General features: G+C 45.3%; 1 protein-coding gene across 1 annotated transcript in view; it reads left to right on the top strand.

Annotated features, from left to right (window-relative positions):
- LOC141104997 (uncharacterized) overlaps window positions 1–20135 on the top strand; it is a 155514-nt gene extending 135379 nt beyond the window's left edge. The window contains exons 7-8 of the mRNA XM_073594804.1: window positions 370–2026; window positions 18492–20135. Of these exons, the coding sequence (XP_073450905.1) occupies window positions 370–2026; window positions 18492–19518 (2684 nt within the window). The 3' untranslated portion in view covers window positions 19519–20135. The remainder of the gene's footprint in view (window positions 1–369; window positions 2027–18491) is intronic.
- Window positions 20136–20787: the final 652 nt, after the last annotated feature.

Genomic DNA, 20787 nt, shown 5'->3' with positions numbered 1-20787 from the left:
CCCGTATAAGGACTGGGGGAGGGGAATTACTCTCCTTGAGATAATACAGAACAGATCTGCATTTCTTAGACTTTTCGATGGTATATTTAAATTATTAATAAAGCCTCAGATTTTCTACTTTGTGGTAGAGGTGCCAAGGTTTAGTCATCCAATTCAACCAATGCTTCCTGTCTGACAGACAAAAGAATCAAGTATAACCCCCAGCATTGCTGTCAGTGACTGCAATAATAATCCCCAGCATTGGTGTCAGTGACTGCAATAATCCTGGAGGTCAGGAGGAACCTTTTACAAGTTAAGATCCTCAGCAACAAAGCTGCCTGAACTCAATTCTTCTCATGTCTAGTAATAATCTTTGCATTTCTATTTTAGTAGATGGACGGGAGATGAGGAAAACCTCAGAGGATTGTCTCACTTTGTCTCCAGACAGTAAAGTAGAAGATGAGGACATCACACAGTATAGTCCAGGAGAAAACCCGACTACCTCAAATGTCCATCCGGCACCACACAGTGTAGATGGACCATCGTATTCCTCTTATCCTGAGGAACCTCAGACTGTGAGGGACGGTGCCGGACCATCGTATTCCTCTTATCCTGAGGAACCTCAGACTGTGAGGGACGGTGCCGGACCATCGTATTCCTCTTATCCTGAGGAACCTCAGACTGTGCGGGACGGTGCCGGACCATCGTATTCCTCTTATCCTGAGGAACCTCAGACTGTGCGGGACGGTGCCGGACCATCGTATTCCTCTTATCCTGAGGAACCTCAGACTGTGAGGGACGGTGCCGTCCTTCCAACAGATAAGAGGTTTCCCTGTACTGAGTGTGGGAAGTGTTTCAGTTTTAAATCCAATCTTAATGTGCATAAAAGAACTCACACAGGAGAGAAGCTGTATTCCTGTCCTGAGTGCAGGAAATGTTTTGTACAAAAATCAGGTCTGGTCAAACATCAGAGGTCTCACACGGGGGAGAAGCCGTATTCCTGTCCTAAGTGCGGTAAATGTTTTTCAGATAAGTCCAATTTTTATAGACATCAGAGATCTCATACGGGGAATAGTCCAGGAGAAAACCCGATTATCTCAAATGTCCATCCGGCCCCACACAGTGTAGATGGACCATCGTATTCCTCTTATCCTGAGGAACCTCAGACTTTGAGGGACGGTGCCGGACCATCGTATTCCTCTTATCCTGAGGAACCTCAGACTGTGAGGGACGGTGCCGGACCATCGTATTCCTCTTATCCTGAGGAACCTCAGACTGTGAGGGACGGTGCCGGACCATCGTATTCCTCTTATCCTGAGGAACCTCAGACTGTGAGGGACGGTGCCGGACCATCATATTCCTCTTATCCTGAGGAACCTCAGACTGTGAGGGACGGTGCCGGACCATCGTATTCCTCTTATCCTGAGGAACCTCAGACTGTGCGGGACGGTGCCGGACCATCATGTTCCTCTAATCCTGAGGAACCTCAGACTGTGAGGGACGGTGCCGGACCATCGTATTCCTCTTATCCTGAGGAACCTCAGACTGTGAGGGACGGTGCCGGACCATCGTATTCCTCTTATCCTGAGGAACCTCAGACTGTGAGGAACGGTGCCGCCCTTCCAACACATAAGAGGTTTTCCTGTGCCGCGTGCGGGATGTGTTTCCGTACTAGATTTGGTTTTAATGCACATAAAAGATATCACACGCCGTATTCCTGTCCTGAGTGCGGGAAATGTTTTTTAAACGAAGCCCAACTTTCCATACATCAGAGATCTCACACGGGTGAGAAGCCGTATTCCTGCCCCGAGTGCGGGAAATGTTTTTCTTTCAAGTCCAATCTTTTCCAACATCAGAGATCTCACACGGGTGAGAAGCCATATTCCTGCCCTGAGTGCGGGAAATGTTTTTCACAGAAGTCCACTCTTTCCACACATCAGAGATTGCACACGGGGGAGAAGCCGTATTCCTGTCCTGAGTGCGGGAAATGTTTTACAGTACAATCCCAATTTGTTATACATCAGAGATCGCACACGGGGGAAAAGCCGTATTCCTGTCCTGAGTGCGGGAAATGTTTTTCACGGAAGACAGCTCTTTCCGATCATCAGAGATCGCACGCGGTGAAGAAGCCATATTCCTGTCCTAAATGCGAGAAATGTTTTCAAACTAAGTCGGATCTTGACTTACATGTGAGATTACAAACAGAGGTAGGTCCACTGTCCTATATTGCTTGGAGGAGGTGTAACCCACAAAAGTCCTCTGTTTATAGTCATCTGAGATTGGACACGGAGGAGAATGAACTTTCCTGGTCTGAGTGAGGGAATTTGTTTCTCACTGAAGTCCTGTCTTCCTGTACATCAGGGGTCCCACACAACCCTCGAGGTGTATTAATGAGTGTGGGAAATGTCTTCTATATGAATGTTGCTGGACATGTGCGGAAGAAGCACACCCTGATATACACCTCAGATATACTCCATGGCTGATCTTCATCATGTAAGAAACAGTTCATAAGGAGATCAGAGATCACCAAAGACATGGATGAAGTGTTGTACCGTGTTGGCAAAGAGAGTCATTACCTCTCTTTGGCTGAGTACATTTTGTGGTGTAAACTCTAGCAAGAGGTCTGTTCTCTCAAGTCGTCCTTCAGGACGAAACACGTTAACCCCACCACTTAAAAGGCGGTCCTCTAGGCCTTTTAAAATAAAAAAGGAGTCATTACCTCTCATTGGCTGAGTACATTGTGTGGTGGAAGATTTCACAAACACTTACAGGTCTGTTTGTTAAACATTTGTTGAATGAATGTGAGCAGTGATTTCCAATGATCATCAGCGCCCTCTAATGGTAACAGTGCGGTATTGTAGTATTTCTGCTGCATTATGGCCACTAGATGGAGCTGCCGATCATAGGAAATCACTGTGCATATTAAAATACTGCCAGAATCTGTAACAGCTGGGGAAATGCTCGTCACATTCATCCAACAAATGTTTTATAAATGGACCCCGTATCCTCCGTAAGGTGTGGTTTCATAAAAATAACTCGAAGATCATACACTTATGAATACAGAAGACAAAAACGGATATTCTTTTTTTTTTTAACCCTAATTCACAGAAATGAAATTTTCAAGCATTTTATTTGATTTTCATGTCCTTTTTTTTTTTTTTTTTTAATTAATAGAGTCCATAAATGTCAGGAAACTTTTATATAAAGATGGGAAGTATGTAGCAGATAAATGAATAGACCTCACAGCAATGTTATTACCAGGCTGCAGCTAGGGGGAGCTCTAATGTGTGACCACAGGGGAGTGATTCCATCTCGATCTCATGAACCCATTCACTATTACAGCTGTTTTTTTGCATATACAGTACTGTATATTTTTGCACTTATGTTAAAATACACATTTTTGGGCCCGAAGAAGTAAAACCCCCAAACATCTATTTTCTAAAAGCAGAGGCCCTGGTGAATAAAAGGGCGGTAGTCGCTAGCTCAGTATTTTATGAACAGTACACATCAGTAAAACCAAATACATTTAAATGTATTTTCCGTGCACACAAATGAAATATACGACCCTATTTTTCTGACAAAATATAAAAAAGATGAGGTTGTGCCAAGTAGATTGATACCCTACATGTCAAACTTGTGTGTGGTGGAGCAACAATGACAAACATCGGGTCCCCAAAAACTCCAGGAAGGACCTCTTCTCCTTCCTGGAGAAATCAGCTTCACTAGTTTAAGTAGCACCCTTCCTAGGTAGGTGCTAAGATAGTTAGGTAAGTGTTAGTGTGTGTTTCTGATAAGTAAATTTAGTTGCCACACTGTAGTCGGTGTGGCTGTAATTTTGGCTAAGGGTAAAAGCATGGTCTGGCTTCCTGTAATCAGTGAGCGGTGATCATTTAGCTAGGTCTGGTCTGTGTGCTCTGCTGCTGCCAGTCTGCCTGATAGTTCATTCTGTATCCAGGCAACTTGAGAAGATTCTGGATGATAGGTGTGAAGCCATACAGGTGGCAGCTGGAATATTGATGCAGCCCTGGCCTATCCTAGGGAGGCATGCTCTGATAGCATTCTGGGATGCTATATTTATTCTGGGAGCACACAGAGCTCTGGGTCTTTTTTTCCAGAGTGGATTAGTCCAGCCTGAGGGGGCATGCTGCCCTCCCAGGTAGAAGCTGCTGTTCGTAAGGCCTCAGGTGGGTGACCTGAGGGAGGAATGCAGAGACCCAGGGACTCAGGAGAAGCTGACTGAGGGGAGCTGTCTGCCAAAGATCTGTCTGGGATCACTGGAGGGTTTTGCTTGGCAGATAGGAAGGAGGCATTGTAGTGTAGGTTATTGATTTACAAGAAACTTAGTAATAGTTTTATGTTATCGATTAAGTTAGTGTATAAGTAATCACTTCTATACACAACATGTTTAATGTTTGAGACATCTGCTTCATTATTCTGTGGGAAGTTAGGAACCTCAGACCTTTCTATTCCATGGTGTGGCTCAAACCAGTTTTAACTAGGTTTTCCCCTGCTATATATATATGACTGGAATACCAGGGGCTAGCTGTGTTGGATTCAGAATAGAAGTATGGATCAAGAGCTATCGCCTCCAGGAACTAGAATGGTCAAACATTCCCATAGACACCCTCCTAAACCTTGTGGACGGCCTTCCCAGAAGAGTTGAAGCTGTTACAGCTGCAAAGGGCGGAGCCAACTCAATATTGAACCCTACGGACTAAGACTGGGATGCCATTAAAGTTCATGTGCGTGTAAAGGCAGGCGTCCCAATACTTTTGGTAATATTGTGTGTGTGTGTATATATATGTGGACTTTATTTATGGACATTATAAAAAGAGCACTTTGAAGTATTGTGTAATTATTATGTGCAGCATAGTTGTGAGCACTGGCACTTCCTGCACATAGAAATTGCTTTAATGTATTAGCGGAACATTGTGTTTACAGTTGTATTGTGTTTGTTCATATTTCTTTACAGAACATTAAAGAAAAATATGTGAGCAGGTTTTGTATCAGCGCTGCACCATTATTATTTCCAGAAACTGTTCATTGCTCAAGGAACCCCTAGAAGCCTCTGGAGGAACCCTGGCTGAGAAAGTCTGGACTAGGCAGTAATATATTTCTATCCCCCTTGGTGGGAGTGGAGATGACCCCATCTATAAGGATATACAGTACATACACACACAGCACAAGGCCGTGTTCACACTACGAGACCTTTCTCGGGACTGCAGTTCCTCTGAGCTCCAGAAGGTGGTGATCTCACTTCTACCCAGACAGGAAGTCTCTATGGAAGACAGGAAGTGATGTCAGGAACAAACAGGAAGTGGTGTTAAATAAAGGAACAGGAAGTTCCATGAGGTACAAAGTAGGGGTGACGTTGTTGGAATTGGCATTAGAGGAGGTAATAAGATCTCAATTTCTATTTACACCCAGTAAGCCCCCCGTCATGTCCGTCCTCTTCCTCCATAGTCACTGTGACCTCTTTTGTGTGTGTCTATACTACTTAAAGCAGAAATCTGGCCAAATTTTTTTCCCCATGTGCTTGTTGCTGATCTCCGGCCTTCACCAACTTTGCCATCCATGTTCTTCTGAGCTCTGTAGTTCCTCTGTAATAGGCTGCTGACTTTGCTGAAAACCCGTTATTTCCTGGTGACTTCCTGTTTGTAAGACCGCTGGCTTCTATCCCTCTCCTCGGCTCAGCCAGCGGTCTGACACGCCCCCCTTGTAGTCTGACACGCCCCCTTGTAGTCTGACACGCCCCCTTGTAGTTCTCTGAAAACGGGAGGAGAGGAAACAGACATGTTGTGGGTGGAAGGGGTCTCCCAGCCCCCCGGTCTGTGCCGCCCATGAAAGAGGTGTCTTCCTTCTTCTCTCTCCTTCCTCCTCTTCCTCTACTCCTGTAATCCGCCACCCCCCCACCGCCTGCTATCTCCGTGCAGAGCAGGATTATCATCAAAAATGACTTGTATGATCTCCCACTGTGTCAGGTATTGTTATATGAGAACACTGATTGCTGATGTCCAGCCTGTATAGGAACAGTGCGCTGTCAATCATAATAACGGCGGGGGGGCGGGACATCAGTGGTCGGTGTTCTCATATATAATACCTGACACAGCTTGAGATCCCCGCTTTGTCATACAAGTGATTTCTGATAATAATCCCTGACAAGCGGCACTGGTGGTCCCTGACAAGCGGCACTGGTGGTCCCTGACATTCTGCACTGGTGGTCCCTGACATTCGGCACTGGTGGACAAAATGAGGGGTGTGATTTATGTTGAAGTGGGTGAGTTCACGCCTGAGTACAAGCCTCGTGTACCTCCCACATTCACTCCAATCGCAAGGATTCATGGGAAATGTAGTCTGATTACAGTTGGAGAGAGAGAAGATCAGTCATATCTCTTAAATGGTAAGAAATTTCACAAATGTAAGAACTGTTTAGTGTTATGTGTGGGGTGGGGGTGGGGGGGTGTACTAATGGGGGATTTTTTTTAAATCCCAGAGTTCTGCTTTAACCACTTCAATACCAGGCACTTAGACACCTTCCCACCCAGGCCAATTTTCAGCTTTCAGCGCTGTCGCAATTTGAATGACAATTGTGCGGTCATGCTACACTGTACTCAAACAAATTTTTTATCATTTTGTTCCCACAAATAGAGCTTTCTTTTGGTGGTATTTGATCACCTCTGCGGTTTTTAATTTTTGCACAACAAACAAGTTTTTCTTTGTTTCGGTTAAAATTTTTTGTAAATAAGTATGTTTTCTTCAATGACGGGCGCTGATATGGCTGCACTGACGGGCACTGATAAGGCGGCACTGATGGGCAGCGATGAGGTGGCACTGATGGACACTGATAGGTGGCACTGATGGGCACTGACAGGTGGCACTGGTATGCGGCACTGATGGGCACTCATAGGCGGCACTGATGGGCACTTATGGGTGGCACGGATGGGTACTTATGGGTGGCACTGATAGGTGGCACAGATGGACACTGATGGGTGGCACTGTTGACACTGATTGGTGGCACTGATGGGTGGCATTACTGAATTATAATGGTGCCAGTCAGTGGGCACAGACTGGGCACATGTGGATGGCCATGGGGTACATATCTGGCTATCCACATGTTGCCCCCTTCCCTGGTGGTCCTAGTGGCGTCCCTGGTGGTCCAGTGTGGTCATCTGCGGGGGGGCTGCGCTGATAAACAATCAGCGCAGACCCCTCCTGTCAGGAGAGCCACCGATCGGCTCTTCTCTACTCATGTCTGTCAGACGCGAGTGAAGAAAAGCCGATCAAGGGCTTTTCCTATTGACATCGTGATCAGCCGTGATTGGACACGGCTGATCACGTGGTAAAGAGCCTCCGCCGCTCTTTTGTCAGAGGGGGCGGGGTCACCCAGTTACGTAAACAGGTGACCCCGCCCCCCTCTGACAACACGGGAAAAGCCACAGGGAGGTCCATGTGCGTTAGAGGAGGGCGGGGTCAGCGGGTGGCTCCGCCCTCCGTTATATAAGAAGTTTCAGAAGAACCTGAAACGTCACACGGCGGAAGACTCCCACTGAGGCGGATCGTGCGGACAGAGCGGAGAAGAAGCCGGAGGAAGATGTGGGACGAGAAGAGCAAAGGAAGAAGAAGATGGAAAAGAAGAAGATGGAGGAAGAAGACCAGAAGAAAGAATATAGAAGAAGAAGAAATTAATAAAGGACTTGTTAAAAACCGTCTCTTGTGTTTTTCAACCTTTTTGACACTTTTTTGTGAAATGGTACCCCACTACCAATTCACACAGGGGGGGCCGGGATCTGGGGGTCCTCTTGTTAAAGGGGGCTTCCAGATTCCAACAAGCCCCCCGCCCACAGACCCCCACAGCCACCAGGCAAGGGTTGTGGGGATGAGGCCCTTCTCCCCATCAACATGGGGACAAGGTGCTTTGGGGGGCTACCCCAAAGCACCCTCCCAATGTTGAGGGCATGTGGCCTGGTACAGTTCAGGAGGGGGTGGGGCGCTCTCTCGTCCTCCCCTCTTTTCCTGCGGCCTGCCAGGTTGCGTCCTTGAGTAAGGGTCTGGTATGGATTTTTGGGGGGACCCCACGCCGTGTTTTTAAAAATTTTGGCACGGGGTTCCCCTTAAAATCCATACCAGACCTGAAGGGTCTGATATGGGTTTTGAGGGGGACCCCCATGCCATTTTTTAAAAAAATTTTGGCGCGGGGTTCCCCTTAATATCCATACCAGACCTGAAGGGTCTGGTGTAGAATTTAGGGGGACCCCCACGCATTTTTTTTTTTAAATTTTGGTTCAGGGTTCCCCTGTGGGGAATTCCCATGCCGTTTTTATCAATGAACTTTTATGTGTATTGCCGGACCGACAATTCATTATAGCCAGCGCTAGCGATAGTAGTTTTAAATGACTTTTTTTCCTTTTAGAAATGTCATTTTGCTGTCCGACTGTTCTAAACACGGGAAACATGCGCCCCTTTACAGGCATACTATAGACACCCCCCAGGTATGAAATTTAAAGGAATATTACACTTTTATTGTTTCACTTTAAGCATTATTAAAATCACTGCTCCCGAAAAAACGGCCCTTTTTTAAAACTTTTTTTTTGCATGGATCCATGTCCCCTGGGGCAGGACCCGGGTCCCCAAACACTTTTTATGACAATAACTTGCATATAAGCCTTTAAAATTAGCACTTTTGATTATTCATGTTTGTGTCCCATAGACTGTGTTCACGTGTTCGAACAAATTTTTTGCCTGTTCGCATGTTCTGGATGCGAAGCGAACCGGGGGGGTGTTCGGCTCATCCCTAACGGACGCTCAAGTGACTGCCTTAGCTCAGGTAGCTGGGACTCAAGTTGCTGCTTTGGCTCAGGCAGTCGAGAAAGACCGACAAGCATTAGCAGAAGTGCTGCAGCGGCTATCATCCCAGACTCCGATTGTTTCCACTGGTCCCCCCGGTGCCACCCTGCCAGGCACCAAAAGCCACCTTCTACAAAAGATGACAGCCCAGAGTAATGTGGAGGCCTTCTTATGTACTTTTGAGAGAATTGCTGAGGTGCAGGCCTGGCCTAAGGACCGCTGGGCTGCGCTTGTTGCACCATTGATAACAGGGGACTCCCAAAAGGCAGACTTCGACTTGTCCATTGAGGATGTCTGAGAATATGATAAACTAAAAGCTGAGATCTTCTGGTGTCTGAGAGTCACAACCTCAGTGAGGGGGCAGCGAGTGCATAGCTGATGTTTTAAGTCAGGAGGATCTCCCCACTCCCAAATGTATGACCTAATCAACCTGGTCAAATGGTGGCTGCAGCCTGAAGTACTCACAGGGTCCCAAATGGTGTAGAGAGTTGCGATGGACCGGTTTCTGAGAGCTCTACCTCCTGAGTTGCAGAGGTGGGTGAGGCAAGCTGATCCAAATTCAAAGGATGAGCTGGTAGAATGCTACTTTGCTTCAGAGGACCTCATTGTGGGGTCTACAGGTTCAAGGTCCCTAACAGCCAAAAGACACCCTCCGGTAACCATTGTGTCAAACCCGGCAGCACAGTTGGTTAAGTCCAAAAGGGGAATTCGTGAGAGTGGCCAGAGGGTCAGTCCCTCAGAAGCCCCAGTTAATACCTATGGGCATCCCCAATGTTGGCGGTGCAGAGAGTGGGGTCACATTGCTGCCAAGTGTCCCTTGAACTCTGAGTCCATAGAGCAGGGATATGCAGTTGGCGGACCTCCAGCTGTTGCAAAACTACAAGTCCCATCATGCCTCTGCCTCTAGGTGTCATGCTTGTGGCTGTCAGAGACTTGCTATGCCTCATGGGACTTGTAGTTCTGCAACAATTGGAGGTCCGCTAATTGCATATCCTTGCCATAGAGTGTGGCATAGTCCAGCGCATGTGCTTGTTTGCTCGGCCACGCCTAGTTGCAGATCATGCCAAACTCTATTGTAAAAATAAGGTGGACAAGCATGCTTGCCCTTATGGACTCTGGAAGTCTGGTTACTTTGGTACATACCCGGCTTGTGGACCCTGAACAGTTGACCCAGTGTCAGGAAGAAGTGATATGTGTGCATGATGACTGTAGAAAGTACCCCAGAGCGCTGGTGACCTTTGAAACCAGCTCAGGGTCAGGTTTCCATGAAGTGGCTGTGTCCCCTATCCTATTGCACAGTGTAATACTGGGGGGAGACTTCCCACTGTTCCAGGAACTCTGCAGTAGGAAAGATAAGACTCCTGAGCCTGGATTTTTAGTGGGACTCCCAACCCCTTTGAACCAAAGGTTGATGAAAATGCTGTAGGAGTGACCCCTGATGAAAATATGTCTTTTCCCCTAGCAGTCTGTGCGGGTGAACCGGAGGTTGCCCCTGAGACCCTAGAGTTGCCGGGTGTGCCGAAGCTAGAGGTCTCCGGGGACAACTTTGGGCCCACCCAGTTACAGGACCCTACTCTTGAATAAGCCCAGAAAAATGTGAAGGTAAACAATGGGACCCCTGTAGTTCCAGGGCTGGAGAATGTGTTCCTTTTTATATGGCAGTTAACTATGACATGTTTTACAATTTGTGGTGCCTGGCCCTTATTGGAGGACAGTGTTGAACCTGGCCCACACACATCCCCTTAGAGGCATATGAAAGGCCAAGGAACAATTATTTTGAGTCTTGCCCCGAGTGTCAAAAGTCAGCCCCTATGCCCCATTACTGTAGCCCACTGGTGCCATTGCTGGTGATCAAGGAGATGAGCCCAACTGTAAGGACATACACACACAGCACAAGGCCGTGTTCACACTACGAGACGTTTCTTGGGGCTGCAGTTCCTCAGAGCTCTACAAGGTGGGGATCTTCTCACTTCTACCCAGACAGGAAGTCTCTATGGAAGACAGGAAGTGATGTCAGGTACAAACAGGAAGTGATGAACGGTATAAATAGGAAGTTCTGGGTGAGAGGTGAGCCGGGAGGAAGTAGAGAGGAGACATTGCTGGAAGTGGCAGCAGAGGAGGTAATAAGATCTTATTTTCTATTTACACCCAGTAACCCCCCCCGTCATGTCTGTCCTCTTCCTCCATAGTCACTGTGACGTCTTTTATCTCCAGCAGATGATGATACACACATATATAGTGTGGAAACCTAGATTAACCCCTTCGGTGTCAGAGCATTTCCCCGTGTACAGTATACTGAGGCTGTTCCCTTAAGAAACACTTCTTCTAAGACGATCACCAAAGAGTTGTTCCACTTGTTTACCCGTACAGGGATCCCAAAAGAGATTCCAACCGACCAAGCGACTCCTTTTATGTCAAAAGTAATGAAAGAGTTGTGTATATTGTTCAATATTAAGCACTTGCATACTTTGGTTTACCACCCTCAGACAGATGGTTTAGTAGAACGGTTTAACAAAACCCTTACGGGTATGTTACAGATGGTGGTGGATAAAGGTGGGAGAGACTGGGATGGTCTACTGCCAGTTATTTGCAATTAGAGAGGTCCCAATGTCTTCCACATGGTTCTCACCCTTGAACTTTTGCACTGGAGGCATCCCCCAGGGTTGCTAGATGTTGCCAGAGAGACCTGGGAGACTGAGACCCTACCGGGGTGTGTCATAGAACATATCTCGGCCATGCAGGACAGAAAGAGCTCAGTGATGCCCCTTGTCCGAGAACACAAGCAGCAAGCCCAGGAAGCGTAGAGTCGAGTGTACAATAGGTCAGCAAAGGTTTGAACTTTCCACCCAGGGGATCGTTTTAATCCCCGCAGTGGAAAGTAAGTTCCTTGCTAAGTGGAAAGGACCCTATAAAATGCTTGAAAATGTTTGGTAACTATAAGGTGTACCAACCAGAGAGGCAGAAAAAAAGAGGAGATTTATCATGTAAATGTAATTAAAACCTAGAAAGATAGAGAAGCTCTCCTAGCCCTGGGTGATAGGCCCCCAGAGAAAGATGAAGGCATAGGTGAGGTTCAGATACCTGAGTCTGTCATTGTCGCAAAAAGGTGAGAGAGTTTCTACAGCGAAATACAGTTTTCTTCTCAGAGTTGCCATGCTGCACCAATGTAATTAAACATGACATGACAAGGTTTGGGTGTGACTTAAGCCGTATCGTATTCCAGACGCCCGCAGACAGGCAGTAGCTGAATAAGTATGGGGGATGGTAGACCTCGGGGTGATAGAAAAGTACAAAAGTGAATGGTGTAGTCCTATAGCCTTAGTTCTCAAGCCAGATGGATTCTTTAAGATTTTGTAATGACTTCCGGAAACTGAACAAAGTGTCGAAGTTTGCCACCTATCCCATGCCCCGAGTTGATGAAGTAGTTGAGAAGTTGGATTCCACCAGGTACATAACCACCTTTGATCTCACTAAAGGGTATTGGCAGGTTCCCCTGACAGATGAAGCAAAAGAGAAGACGGCTTTTGCAACCCAACAGGGCTTGTGGCAGTATACATGGATGCGCTTTGGCCTAAATGAGGCTCCTGCTACATTGCAATGGATGGATGAGATTCTTAGTCCACACCAACGCTATTCAGCAGTCTATCTGGATGATGTGGTTATTTGGAGCACAGACTGGGAAAGCCACCTATTAAAATTCCATTATACATGCTGGCTTAACAGCAAACCCAAATAAGTGTGCCATAGGGTTGGAAGGTGCTCAGTATCTGGGGTACAGCATTGGGAAGGGCCTAATAAATCCCAAAGTCAATAAGGTAGAAGCCATTAGAGACTGGCCTGCTCCTGCCACCAAGAAACAAGTGAGAACCTTCCTAAGCATGGTTGGATATTATCAGAGGTTCATCCCAAACTTTCCCACAATGGCAGCACCCTTAAGTGACCTTACCAAGGGCAAGAGCTCCTCTGTAGTGATTTGGTGGAATCCCGAGGCTGAAGCAGCTTTCCAAAGTGTGAAGGAGGTCCTGTTTAAACATCCTGTGCTAGTAGACCCACACTTCATCAAAGAATTTGTAGTCCAGACCGATGCTTCACATGTAGGTCTGGGGGCTGTTTTGTCCCAAGTGGTAGGTGAAGAACACCCGGTGGGCTATTCGAGTCGGAAGCTGACCCCTGCAGAAAGAAATTGTAGTATTGTGGAGCGAGAGTGTTTGGCCATCAAGTGGTCCTTCAAGGCTCTTCGGAACTACCAGCTGGGGAGCCACTTATGACTCATAACAGACCAAGCTCCCTTAAAATGATTGGCCCAGGCTAAGGACCGTGATTCAAGAATTACCTGGTGGTTCCTGGCCTTCCAAGATTTTTCTTTTAAAGTGGTGAACCGGCCTGGTCGCAATCAGAAAAATGCGGATGCCCTTTATGGAAACCATTGGTTGGTAGCTTGTGTTCGAACCCATAGGTTCAAATAGTGGGGGGAGGTATGCGACAAACAGCCCCTGTCAGTTGTGGATGTAGTGCATCTGCCCCATAAGATTTTGTGGTTCATAAGGTAAATAGGTGGGAGTGAGAGGTCTGTAGCAGGATGGAAGGGGTAAGGACTGGCCAGACCTTGCTCCCCACCTGGGGTATAATTTGTCTTCTCTGGGTTAGTCTGTTGTTGGTGGTGAGAAAGGAGACCAGCAGGCTGTGAGGTAACATGTCTTCAGGACTGAAGTAGACACACTGAGGTCTATTCACAAGCCAGGAGGCTTCATAACTGTTTGCTGGACTTGTTTTGGGACTGTATTTCTTACCCCTGCACGGGAAACTTTTTGCTGTTTGCTGTACACGCTGACCAATAAACGGGAAGCCCTTTACCTTATGTGCAGCTTGGATTACCCCTCTGAAAGCTCTCCACTTGAAGCTGAACCCCACAGTGTACAGAAACCTCACAGAGCGCCCCTCCCATGTCTCTCCAATCAGAGTCAGAGAATCCTATGACATCACACTGACCTTGCAACTCCTCCTTCCAATGTCCCTCCAATTAGAGTCAGAGAATCCTATGACATCACGCTTACCTCCACAGCTCCTCCTTCCAATGTCTCTTAATCTGGAATCAGAGAATCCTATGACATCACACTGACCTCTACAGCTCCTCCTCCCAATGTCCATCCAATTTAGAGTCAAAGAATCCTATGACATCAAACTGACCTTACAGCTCCTCTTCTCAATATCCCTGTCACAAGCCAAGCAAAACTATTGCTCCTGCATTGTGTGTAATGACACCAGAATTCCTTGTGACAAGCTTTTAACCTACAGAGTTGGGTCCCTTTGTGGGTAAATTGTATCCATGTGGGGTTTTGATATAATGGAGACCTGATGGGGGAGGTGAGGAGGATTCTGGGAATGTCATTTGATTCTACTTTTTGTGTTCAAATCTAGAGTTTTCCTCCTGTGAAGTCTGGAGATCATATGACCATCACATTGCCTCCACCTCCCTCCCTGAGAGAACAGAGAAATAAAACGAGGATTCCGGAAGTCACCAGAGAGATCATCGAGCTGCTGATAGGAGAGTTGAGCGGAGCTCGGAAGGACATCATGATGGACAATCAGCCGCCCCTCACATCTCCGGGTAAGAGGAGACTTTATTGTAAAGGAGAGAGCAGTACGGAGGGTCCACCTAGATCCCCCATCATCTGATAAACACATAGAAACAATGTATTCAGTCAGTGTGTGTGTTTCCTACAGATGGATCCAGTAATGGGAACCCACCAGAGAGATGTCCCCGTCCTCTGTATTCCCGGGATTCCACACAGGATGATCACAACTATGCACACCATCATCAGGTAGATGATTGACAATTATTGGTAGTTATGATTTATACACAATTGTGTTTGTTACAATTAATGTTGTCTTATATATTCAGGGTGGAATCCTCAGGGATGATAATATTGATGTTAAAAAAGAGTATAAAGACGAGGATGAGGAGTATGGAGTGATGAAAGAACTTTCTGAAGGACACAAGGATATGATGGAGCCACCTAACACCAGGAACCCACCAGAGAGATGTCCCTGTCCTCTGTATTCCCGGGATTCCACACTGGAAGATCATAACTATGCAGTGCATGATCAGGTAGATGATTGACAATTATTGGTAGTTATGATTTATACACAAGAATGTTTGTTACAATAAATATCTTATTATATATTTAGAGTGGAATTGTTGAGGACAATAATATTGATGTTAAAGAAGAATTTAAAGAGGAGGATGAGGAGTATGGTGAGATGAAGGAGTTTTCAGAAGGACACAAGGATATGATGGAGCCACCTAATACCAGGAACCCACCAGAGAGATGTCCCCATCCTCTGTATTCCCGGGATTCCACACAGGAAGGTCACACCATCCCTCACCATCATCAGGTAGATGAGGAACAATCACTGATAGTATCATTAGGATCTGTACATTATCTGCATTGTTACCATTGATGTCATTTTTATTATATATTCAGAGTGGAAACCTGAGAGATCCTAAAGTTGAGGTTAAAGAGGAGATAAAAGAGGAGGAGGATGATGGGTTATCCAGCTATAGAAACCCACCAGAGAGATGTCCCCGTCCTCTGTATTCCCGGGATTCCACACATGAAGGTCACACCATCCCTCTCTGTTACAAGGTTGGTGGGACGGAGATTGTAAAGCACAGACTTATGGATACGATTTGTTGATTTCTTATGTGATGTCACAATAATAAAGCTTCTATTTAACTGATGATATTTTCTATCATTCTCTTGGTTTAGAGTGGAGATCCAATCGATATAGAATTTGAGGTTAAATCAGAAGAAGAAGAGACGTATGTGAAGGATGATTAGCAGTCTATGGAGGAGGATGGAATAACGGGGACATTTATAGAGGAGGACACTCCTACAGAGATCAGCACAGGTGGGTCATTAAATAAAAAGAAAAAGAATTGCGCTTGGTGCGTGAATAAATTTAAAAAGTGAAAGCGTAAATTATGAATAAGGTCCTGCTGCTGTACACTATAAAGCCGATATGAGGGCACATGGAACAGAGTAGAAATAGGAAGTGCAGCGCTGGACTAGTGACATAAACACATGTGAGTGATAGTAATAAATCAGTGATTCAATCAATAAATCGAAATAGTGAACCAGAATAATGTCCAATGAATGATCAAAAAATCTGCAACAATTAAGTGCTCAAAAAAATCATATAAAAAAAACAAATAAATCTATAAACATAAAGTCCATAAATTAGTGATGTGTAGAGATCCGATAAGGAGTCAGGGATCGGTCATCCACCGCGTAGTGCTGCCCACCACCTAATGGTAAAATTGAAGGCTTACCGGAAAGCCTGTGACCGCCCTTATTCAGAAGGGTCAAACCAGGCTTAGTAGAAGCAGACCATCAAGGGAACACTCCAGGACACACTGCATCGATTTCCTATCTGGATGACCAACTGGCGATATGCTGTACAAGGTGCTGTCCCAGGATCACCTCTCATAGGGCAGTCTATTGGCTTCCATAAATCCGGCAAAGAGAAATGGTATATGCCAAAAGAAAAATGGGAGAGACTCCAATGGTGTAGAAAAAACTTGGCTGGTTTTATTTAAAATATCAGAAATAAAAACATCAACCTTGCAGAGATAGAAAAAAACGACACCACCGCCGTTTAAAATGAAAGCGCGCATGCGTATTGTGTTGTGACCCTACGGCCGTTTCGTCACAACTGACGTCATCAGGGGTACGCATCGACGCACGCGCTTTATAAATTATTATATTATTATAATGTTTTTTGGGGATATTTATTATAGCAAAAGGTAAAAAAGAATGCGTTTTTTTTCAAAATTGTCGCTTTTTTTTGTTTATAGCGCATAAAGTAAAAACCGCAGAGGCGATCAAATACCACCAAAAGAAAGCTCTGTTTGTCGGAAAAAAAGGACGTCAATTTTGTTTGGGTACAGCGCTGCACGACCGCGCAATTGTCAGTTAAAGCAACGCAGTGCCGAATTGCAAAAAGTGCTCTGGTCTTTGGCCAGCAAAATGGTCCGGGGCTTAAGTGGTTAAAAAGGCCTGACCTCGGCACTCTACTATGTTCTCTTTTGTTACCCCGATTTTCTTCCAGCTGGACATTTTATATCTGATGATTTGATTGGAGCTCAGACTTTTACATGTTGATAATAATGTGATAAAATTCTCAGACTTTGGAACCTTAAACAGAAAGTGATAATGAGGGAGGAGTCAATAACCCAATGATGGTGGTCTTCAGGATCAGTCCAGTCTTCATCTTGGTTATTCTCCCCCCATCCTCACTCTCTGACCTCTGGTGGGGCTCAGCCCCGCTCTTATTCATGACTAAGGCCGGGTTCACACTGGTACTTCACGACTGTTGTACCACTGTCATCCTACTTTGCCCTGCAATATCAGTCGTACTTCTATCCGACTTGAATGAACAGGATAAGATTTTGCTCTGACTTTGAGATAGTCTGACTTGTCCTTTGACCAATCAAAACAATCCCAGTGTGACATAAATTCCTTTTTACTGCTGCTGTAATCACCATGTCAGATGTCGCAAATCGTATGATTAGGACAAGGATCCCACTTCAATGATATTCAACGATCAGAAGTAGGACCAAGGTAGTGCAGGAACCTTTATCAAAGTCGGACCACTTAAGGCGGCTCTCATAGGGAATCATTGATTTACACACGTAATGCGACATGTGCTCCCAAAGTCGGAGCGTATATTGTGCCAGTGTGAACCCGGCCTAAATCATGGACTAAATAAGGAAGTGCAGGACTTCTTGTGTTGGGAAGATGGCAATGAGTGATAGAGGGGGTGGGGACACTCGTCCTATAATCCCCTCATCACTGTCACTCCTATAAAAGACAGTTCTCGTTGTTTCCTCACTCTCTGACTAAGGTCCATGAATAAAGAAATGAACTGGTAGGAGATCAGAGGACCCATTTACTAGTTACCTTGAGGGGGGAATTGTAAGATCCTCAGAGACAAAGCTGCCTGATGTGGGCGGAGTCCTGGTTTAGGGGAACCAATCTGCTCATGTCTAGTAATAATCTTTGTATTTCTATTTTAGTAGATGGACGGGAGATGAGGAAAACCTCAGAGGATTGTCTCACTTTGTCTCCAGACTGTAAATTAGAAGATGAGGACATCATACAGCATTCAGAAAACACCACCATCTTGTATATTGTGGTGCCCCATATTGTGGTTGGACCATCGTATTCCTCGAACCCTGAGGAACCTCAGACTGTGAGGGACGGTGCCGGACCATCGTATTCCTCTTATCCTGAGGAACCTCAGACTGTGCGGGACGGTGCCGGACCATCGTATTCCTCTTATCCTAAAGAACCTCAGACTGTGAGGGACAGTGCTGGACCATCGTATTCCTCTTATCCTGAGGAACCTCAGACTGTGAGGGATGGAGCCGAACCATCGTATTCCTCTTATCCTAAAGAACCTCAGACTGTGAGGGACAGTGCTGGACCATCGTATTCCTCTTATCCTGAGGAACCTCAGACTGTGAGGGACAGTCCTGGACCATCGTATTCCTCTTATCCTGAGGAACCTCAGACTGTGCGGGACGGTGCCAGGCCATCGTATTCCTCTTATCCTGAGGAACCTCAGACTGTGAGGGACGGTGCCGTCCTTCCAACAAATAAGAGGTTTTCCTGTGCTGAGTGCGGGATGTTTTTCCGTTCTGAATTCAGTTTTAACATTCATAAAAGATATCACATAGGTGAGAAGCCATATTCCTGTCCTGAGTGCGGGAAGTGTTTCAGTTATAATCAAAGTCTTACTGTTCATAGAAAAACTCACACAGGAGAGAAGCAATATTCCTGTCCTGAGTGTGGGAAATGTTTTTTAAACAAAACCTATCTTTCCATACATCAGAGATCTCACACAGGTGAGAAGCCGTATTCCTGCCCTGAGTGCGGGAAATGTTTTTCTGTAAAGTCCTATCTTTCCATACATCAGAGATTGCACACAGGGGAGAAGCCGTATTCCTGCCCTGAGTGCGGGAAGTGTTTTTCATCTAAGTCCAATCTTTCCAGGCATCAGATATCGCACACAGGGGAGAAGCCATATTCCTGTCCTGAGTGCGGGAAGTGTTTCCGCACTAAATTGAGAGTGATTGAGCATAAAACATCTCACACCCGTGGGGAGCCGTATTCCTGTCCTGAGTGCGGGAAATGTTTTAGATTGAAAAACAATTTTGATGCACATAAAAGGACTCACACAGGTGAGAAGCCGTATTCCTGTCCTGAGTGCGGGAAATGTTTTAAAGGGAAGTCATATCTTAAGATACATCAGAGATTTCACACGGAGGAAAAGCCGTATTCCTGTGCTGAGTGTGGGAAAGGTTTTATACTAAAATCACAATTTGTTATACATCAGAGGAGTCACAAGGGGCAGGAGCTGTTTTCCTGTGCTGTGTGTGGGAAATGTTTTTCACAGAAGGGCGCTCTTTCTAAACATCAGAGATCACACACGGGGGAGAAGCCATATTCCTGTCCTAAATGTGATAAATGTTTTAAAACTAAGTCCGGTCTTGACTCACATGTGAGATTGCAAACGGATGTAGGTCCACACTCCTCTTCTGATTGGAGGAGGTGTAACCCACAGAAGTCCTCTGTTTATAGTCATCTGAGATTGGACACGGAGGAAAATGAACTTTCCTGGTCTGACTGAGGGAAATGTTCCTTACTGAAGTCCTGTCTTCCTGTACATCAGGGGTCCCACACAACCCTCGAGGTGTATTAGTGAGTGTGGGAAATGTCTTGTATATGAATGTTGCTGGACATGTGGGGAAGAAGCACACCCTGATATACACCTCAGATATACTCCATGGCTGATCTTCATCATGGAAGAAACCGTTGATAAGGAGATCAGAGATCACCAAAGACATGGATGAAGTGTTGTACCGTGTTGGCCATTGATAGCAGGAGAAAAATAAAAATGGAGTCATTACCTCTCATTGGCTGAGTATATTTTGTGGTTGAAACTCTTGCAAGAGGTCTGTTTTCTCAAGTCGTCCTTCAGGACGAAACACGTTAACCCCACCACTTAAAAGCCGGTCCTCTAGGCCTTTTAAAATAAACATGGAGTCATTACCTCTCATTGGCTGAGTACATTTTGTGGTGGAAAATTTCACAAACATTTACAGGTCTGTTTGTTAAACATTTGTTTGACCAATGTGATTTCCTATGCTCATCAGCGCCCTCTAATGGCAATAATGCAGTATTGTAGTATTTCTGCTGCATTATGGCCACAAGATGGAGCTGACGATCATAGGAAATCACTGTGTATATTAACCACATCAATACCGGGCACTTACACCCTCTTCCTGACCAGACCAATTTTCAGCTTTCAGCACTCTCACGCTTTGAATGACAATTACTCATTCATACAACACTGTATCCATATTAAATTTGCGTCCTTTTTTTCACACAAATAGAGCTTTCTTTTGGTGATATTTAATCACTAGTGGGTTTTTGATTTTTTTGGGCTATAATTAAAAAAAGACCATAGATTTTTTTGAAAAAAATGCATTTTTCTTTGTCTCTGTCATAAAATTTTGCAAATTAGTAATTTTTCTTCATAAATTTTGGCCAAAATTTATACTGCTACATATCTTTGGTAAAAATAACCCAAATTAGTGTATATTATTTGGTCTTTGTGAAAGTTATGGAGTCTACAAACTATGGTGCCAATCACTGAAAATTGATAACATCTGATCAGGCCTTCAATACATCAGGTGTATCTAATTTCTGGAGACCCTAACAAGTCAGGAAAGTACAAATACCCCCCAAATGACCCCTTTTTAGAAAGTAGACATTCCAAGGTATTAAGTAAGTAGCATGGTGAGTTTTCTTAAGTTGTATTTTTTCCCACAATTCTTTGCAAAATGAAGAGTTTTTTTTTTATTTACAAAATTGTCATATTATCAGGTTATTTCTC

This window comes from Aquarana catesbeiana, linkage group LG08, assembly GCF_042186555.1.
Source record: "Aquarana catesbeiana isolate 2022-GZ linkage group LG08, ASM4218655v1, whole genome shotgun sequence".
Taxonomy (NCBI): Eukaryota; Metazoa; Chordata; class Amphibia; order Anura; family Ranidae; genus Aquarana; species Aquarana catesbeiana.
Note: the sequence above shows the minus strand (reverse complement) of the source record. Positions and strands in the feature narration are given on the sequence as shown.